General features: G+C 33.6%; 1 protein-coding gene across 8 annotated transcripts; it reads right to left on the bottom strand.

Annotated features, from left to right (window-relative positions):
• Positions 1 to 907: 907 nt before the first annotated feature.
• Positions 908 to 6084, bottom strand: LOC145134419 (ubiquitin-like domain-containing protein CIP73). Of its 8 annotated transcripts, none has more exons than XM_079069270.1 (20): positions 5915 to 6084; positions 5710 to 5801; positions 5454 to 5613; positions 5253 to 5371; positions 4749 to 5043; positions 4537 to 4654; positions 4357 to 4467; positions 4095 to 4192; positions 3776 to 3850; positions 3583 to 3669; positions 3408 to 3477; positions 3187 to 3320; positions 2924 to 3091; positions 2756 to 2827; positions 2533 to 2656; positions 2397 to 2467; positions 2123 to 2278; positions 1577 to 2026; positions 1268 to 1420; positions 908 to 1158 (listed from the first exon to the last, which is right to left on the bottom strand). In XM_079069270.1, the coding sequence occupies exons 5-20, from the start codon at positions 4986 to 4988 to the stop codon at positions 1099 to 1101; spliced, it is 2187 nt and encodes a 728-aa protein (XP_078925396.1). In that variant the 5' UTR covers positions 4989 to 5043; positions 5253 to 5371; positions 5454 to 5613; positions 5710 to 5801; positions 5915 to 6084; the 3' UTR covers positions 908 to 1098. The 8 variants fall into 8 exon arrangements, with proteins under 8 accessions (XP_078925396.1, XP_078925397.1, XP_078925398.1 ...); XM_079069271.1 differs by having other exon boundaries at positions 5454 to 5547; XM_079069272.1 differs by lacking the exon at positions 5454 to 5613.
• Between the last annotated feature and the right edge of the window lie 337 nt (positions 6085 to 6421).

Below are 6421 nucleotides of genomic sequence, written 5' to 3'. Positions count from 1 at the left end.
TACCATACTAGATGTACAAAATAGGAAAAATAATATAATACGAATACAAGTGAGCCATGCAAGGGTTAACTAAGCTTAACCGTCACTTTTTTGAGCATTCGACGACGCATCACTAGATTTGATTATACCATGAGACAAATGAAAATATCTCCTCAAAATCACTTTTAATGTTAAAAAATAAAGATATAGACAACATAAAATTTATCAAAATCGTGATAATGTGTTTTAAACTCATATTACTCACCTTAATATATAGATCAATAACATAACTATTTCCTTAGTCGATGTGCGAAAACTGGCCTAAAACCCTCGTTAGGGAAGTTCCCTTTCCAAAAAAAAAAAGTAATTCCTTAACTACAAAAAGATTATGGAGCATGAAAAAATAATCATGATTTAATTGTTAATCAATCAATAAATCCCTAGTAAAAATAAAATGTTATAAATAAGGTTTTTAAAGAAACAGTATTCATATAATGATCTCAATTTCAAGTCTAATTCATGATTAGAGCTTCAAAACACTATTCGAGCTTCAATTAAGCTTAAGCTACACAACTGATCAATCAGTATGGATTTTCCTCGATTAAATGAAGAAGTTTATTAGGAATGAGTTCTAACACCATTTGATAATATTATTGATTTTCTAAACGATTTCCAATCCAAAAATTACACCTATAAATACAATAACTAAAGCCAATGGGCCAGCTATTGAAGTAGGCTAAGTGAACAACATTGGGTGGCGATGAAAGTTCATGTACGAATGAAAAGGTAATTAGAAAGTGTGCTGTAATTATAATTGTCACAAGGGTAGTCGTTTCAGGGTATACTTCCAAACAAAATGGGGATAATTTCTATTTAGGGTTTGAAGTTAAGAAAAACATAGTTGTGAGTGAAAGGAAAACAAGAGAACTAAAAGTCAAAGGTCAAGAGTTCTAGATTATGGTAGAGGAAGCAAAAAGAGATTACTCTTCTTGATTGCTTTACATGCTTTAACCAATTGCTTGAATTCAATAGAAATTAAAGAATAAAAAAACGAGCAACCCAAAAAAAACCATTTCCATTGTAAAATAGTAAAAAGTAACCAAAACAAAAAAGCAATGATCATCGTCTATCTCCTTGAAGTCTTCTAGAAATATCACGTTTCAACATCTCCATAAATTCCTACAAGTCCCGAATACAAATGAATCAAATACGCATATAAAAGCATTAAAAAAATAAATAAAAATAAAAATAAAATGATAGCATAAACTAGATAAGGAAAATGAAAAACCTGAGCCAACTCCTCTTCTGAACATAACTCATCAAGTGCACCTGTATCATATGCACTGTTGTATAAACCAGAAGCAGTTTCAACTAGTGATGAGAAGATTTCTAGAGGTGGGTATTGATCCACGATTTTCTGGGCTACATGTTCTAGATTCATCTACAAATATTAACACAAAATGTAAATAAATAACAATGGGCAAATTGCATGTAAAAGCAACGCACATGTTCTAGATTCATTTACATTGCTCTCTTATGTAAAAGAACAAAGTACATTATTATTCTGGATAATAAAATAAAGTTGGTTAGAACAAACCTTAAAATCACTTGATCTTTCATTAGTGTTCAAACTCTTCACACTGCTGTAACGTCTATTAAGAGCACCACCTTTCCTTGATGGAGTGGGTTGAAGCATATTTGAACTTGAACTCCCATGATTAAGAGCTTGAGAGACAAATGGCATCATATGTTGAACCATACTTGATATATCAAGATTGCCACTCCTGGGCCCACTACGCATGCCAGCTACATCTTGATTACCATCCATCTGTTGAGCAAGTTGATTAATGGTGTTCATCATTGCAGGGTTTTGAGAAACTTGATTCATTATATTCTTAAAGAAATCTTGAGAATTATTCCCGTTTTGATTTGAAAGCCCTGATAGTAAACCAGATAAAGCAGGATCTTGCATAACTTGATTCATTGTTGCAGCTGGATCTGATTGGCCACTACCAACAATCTCTGATCTTGTTGGCCAATGTGGCCTCTAAGATCACATTTGAAGGTAATTTTAGTATATAAGTAAAAAATTAATGAAATAAAAAAAGGAGTATAAGAAAAAATATTTGGAACAAAGGTAGACCTTATGTTGTAAACCTCCTGAGCCAAGTCCAATAGGAATGGCAGAAGCATTTGTAGGAGTACTAGTCCTCCCGCTGGATGATGAAGCACCTTCTGTTTCACTTAAAGGTTTCATCCTCGTGCTACTTGAAACAACATTTTCAGCACCTTGTGTATCCTGTTCAAAAAATACTATCTTAATGACATTCAAACAAAAAAACGATACGTAAAGTGTATTTGATTTTGATTGGGACACTTTGACACCAAAGCCTTGACCTCAAACAATATTAGCATACCATTGGAGCCTGTGGAAGATCAACATTTGCTTGATTTGATGATTCAACATTAGTTCCCCTTGGACCTACTCCTGTTAAAAAGATACATATGAGAATATATATTTAGCTTATGTGAAGGCAAATTGAGTTAACATACCAGCATGAATATGTATGTTAATATGCCTTGGGATACCCCCAATTCCAATAGGACTATACGCCCCAGGATTTGCATTTGCATTTGCATGACTATCAAATAGAGAATTGGTTTGTAGAGGAAAGGGCTGCAAGAAGATTGTGGATTCATTATTCATTAACCCCTTTAAAAAGCTTCTTTTTTTAATTTTACAAGTGTGTGTATATGGTGAGAGTTGACCACAAACCTGAACCATTATAGGATTAGGAGCTGATGGAGATATATAAACAGCTGGCCCGGGGTTTACAGAAGATTCAGCCTGAAATGTTGACCTTAATCAATTCAATTGTATATGACTAAATGACAATACTTATATATAACTATTGTAGTGCAAAAAAAAAAAAAAAAACCATACGGGAGACTCTCCAATATGCAATGTGAGCATTGTACGACCAAGCTCTAGCAAAAGAGCACCTAAATGTTGCATTGCAAGCCCAGACTGCATGGCTTCTGATTGGATTTGGGTTCTCACTGTGACATCATCAGTAGAACCTTCTTCTTCCTCCAGCCGTGTTGCTGTTTTCTATAAGGACAATTTTAGTTTCTAAATCGTCAGAAATGTGATATAATAAGAATTTATGTAAGAATATAAAAAACATAGAATAGAGAGATAAATACAGATAGAGAATGAACAGCGGGTCCATTGAGAAGACGTTGTGCATGTCTCATAACAACTGCCAAAGCTGCTGGTGATGGTAAGCCACGAGCATTAGAAGGCAATTCTGCTGCACTACTATCTGATGGGTGATGCCCTGTAAAATAATAAATAAATCATGCAAAATATTTAACAAGGAATATTTATGTAATGTTAAGAAAATAATTCATAAGTTATTATGTACCATTTTGTGATAATGCTTGCTCCATATGGTTCATAAACTCAGAAATTGTGTTTAAAGAATCAGGAATTGGCTACAAAAACAAACAAAGAGCATAAAGTAAGGTTGTAAGGAAAATAGAAAAATGAACTTTTGGGTTTGGATAATTAAAGTAAAACTTTGAAAGATGATATTTTACTGTAGTAATTGTGGGTACGAGTGCTGGTGATTGACTAGGACTAGGATTTCTTTCATTTCCTTGGGTAACTTGCATGGGAATGCTAAACTGTAAATAAGTAGACAAAATCATTATGTCAAAACTAAAAAAAAAAATAGAAATACAAGAGGTATATCACACAATCAAACAAAAAAAAGGAAAGAACAAGTGTCACCTGCATATTTGGTTGTGATACACCAACGGGGGTTTGACCCCCTACCCCAAAGGAATTCAAAACTGCCCCAATCACCTTGAATAGAAAGAAAAAAAGAAAAAAGAATAGTTATATTTATGTGTAAAGTGGCTGAATGTATACGCAAGTTTGTTTTTTTAGACTGAATAAACTGTCTGAATATGAGTAAATGACCATTTTACCCTTTACACTCCCAACAAATAAACGATTTTGACAATATTCATCAACTATACAAACAAAAAGATCAATATTGGCTTCTTAGACAACATTAACAGAAGGCCATGAGAAAAGAGAAACATACCTGAGTTATATCTGGACTACCACTTTCATTTTGATCCCTACCACCAAATGTCCCATTTACTACATTGTGGGAAGCATGCCCACCAATAGAATTAGCATCTAGTCATGGGAAAAAAAAATCCACCTATTGGTTTAGTTTTTGACTTGATGTTATATCATATATGTTTACGATATGATGTACTTTTTTAGTTCCATATGACAATTTTGCCATAATCATAAGATTTTCTTGAAATAATCGATTAGAAAATGAAGTGCATACAAACCTGTATTGCTATGAGTTGGAAATGTGTCATCTGCATCATGGAAGTCAGATGACACTTGAATATCAGATGGTTGTCTAGACACTAGATGCAGTGTATGTCCACTTTCAACGTCTATAAATAGTCAAGGGTCTCACTTGATAATCACACACACATACACATAAAAAAATAATAATAGGATACGATATTCAGAAAGAAGATCTTCATCTTTCAACACTTTGCCTCTAAAGATCAGTCGCTGGTGTTCCACTGCAAGGCCAACTTCACCAGCTATCTTTTCCTTGAATAATGAAACTGGCATCTGAATTTTGTTGGAAGAATTATACATTTAAATCGAGGCAAATAAATGAAACAACCAATTGCGTAATAAAACTGACAAAAAGTCATAGATGTACATTTCTGTCGACATGAAAGCTGTGTAACTGTGAATCTAGCGTCTTGATATTAATCTCCACTGTTGATCCAGAACTTTCAACAGTAACATTACTCGTGGTTGCACCTTCATCATCTGAATGTTTATCTGCTTTTGATTTCAAACTTTCATCAGAATGTTGATCTGCCACAGTTTTTGGTTCTGAACTTTTAACATCAACATTAGATGTATTCACATGTTCGTCAGAATGTTGATCTGCCATGAACAAGAATGTCGAACGAGGATAACTGAATTGATAATCCAATCTTCAAATTGACCTGTTTACCCCAAACGAGATGATAAGAAAGATAAAATGGAGGAAAGAATATAAATGAGGTAAAATAACGACACTAATGGTTCAAAGTTGTCCCTTCGAATACGATAAACCCAACCCAATGAATACTATGGATTACAAATTGTATCACGATTATGGATTAATTTTTATACGTATCGGGTTTTGGTGTGATATGCAAATAACGTAACGTACCTTTTGTGAGGTTGGTATAGAACATTTCTTAACAACTGCGTTTCTTGATTGTATCTTGGAGAAGATGGAAGGGTGTCTCCTTCACGCCTTTTGATGGTTGAAAATAATCAGATTTTAAACTGAACAAAAAATATATATAAAGTTATAATTTTTAGGAAAATAATACAATCACAACAGGGTGGCGAAATGGAAACGACGTACTTCATCTCAAATATTCCATAATCAAACTATGCACCAATGTGGGGAGAAAGATCATTTAAAGATGTTGTGAGCAAAAGTGGAAGAAATCAGTTGTCTGAAATGTGAAATTTGAAACAAGGACTTGAAGCGTAAGGAGTAGATGATATTTCCATTCGATATGCTGGAGGATTGAAAATTTTGATCATATTTAAATGCTCTGCGATGCAAAGCAACAATTTTTGACAGAAGGAAAGCCTATATGGAGGAACTAGTTTACCTCAATGACAAGAAATCAGTTACGATCGTATTGCATGGGTTAATGTAAAATGTATCCAAAATGGGTAACAGAGGAAACCGGGAACTGGGATCCTGCTTTCACGAAGGTGATGACCGATTATGAAGATGAGAGTGAAGAAAGGGGCAAAAGATTTCGATACCAGAAACGAGGTCGGAGAGGAGGAAGAATATGGGGGAATTCAAACCTGATGAACAAGATTTCAATGAAAATGAAAATATTGATGAAGATCGGCTAAAAGAAAACTCCGGTGAAGTTGATCGGAAAAACATTCCGGACGACGAACCTTCTGGATTATCGATTCCTGATGCTTAGTGGGATCTGAAACGCACGTGTGGGAAAGGAATATGGGAGTACTCACCTACACAAATCAAGATGATAATATGGGCCATACTCACGTAATTCCCATGGGCTTAAATTAAAGTGAAAATTTAGTAATCTAATCACATTTTTATGTTTTCTTAAGAAAATAATATATGTATATATATATTTTTTAAAATTTGTATAAACTAATTAGGATGTCTCAAAGACTGAAACCGAGAGGGTGATTGAGATTTTTATAAAAAACTTATTGATTTATTGGTATTTTAAAAAATCAATAAGTCAAGAAAAAGTATTTAGCAATATGGAAAAAGACTTTAAAATAATTTCCCACCAACCTTTTAAAAATGAAATTTCTTAAGTTAAGATTTAT

The sequence above is a fragment of the Lactuca virosa genome, chromosome 8, assembly GCF_052849685.1.
Source record: "Lactuca virosa cultivar CGN04683 chromosome 8, Lactuca_virosa_CGN04683_v6, whole genome shotgun sequence".
Classification (NCBI taxonomy): Eukaryota; Viridiplantae; Streptophyta; class Magnoliopsida; order Asterales; family Asteraceae; genus Lactuca; species Lactuca virosa.
Note: the sequence above shows the minus strand (reverse complement) of the source record. Positions and strands in the feature narration are given on the sequence as shown.

Coding starts and splice junctions, on each gene's coding strand:
- LOC145134419 (XM_079069269.1), bottom strand. CDS start 4,988: ATGGCAGATCAACATTCTGACGAACATGTGAATACATCTAATGTTGAT. Junction 4,655..4,748: donor GCTTTCATGTCGACAGAAAT/GTACATCTATGA, acceptor AACAAAATTCAG/ATGCCAGTTTCATTATTCAA. Junction 3,670..3,775: donor TATCACAACCAAATATGCAG/GTGACACTTGTT, acceptor ACTTATTTACAG/TTTAGCATTCCCATGCAAGT.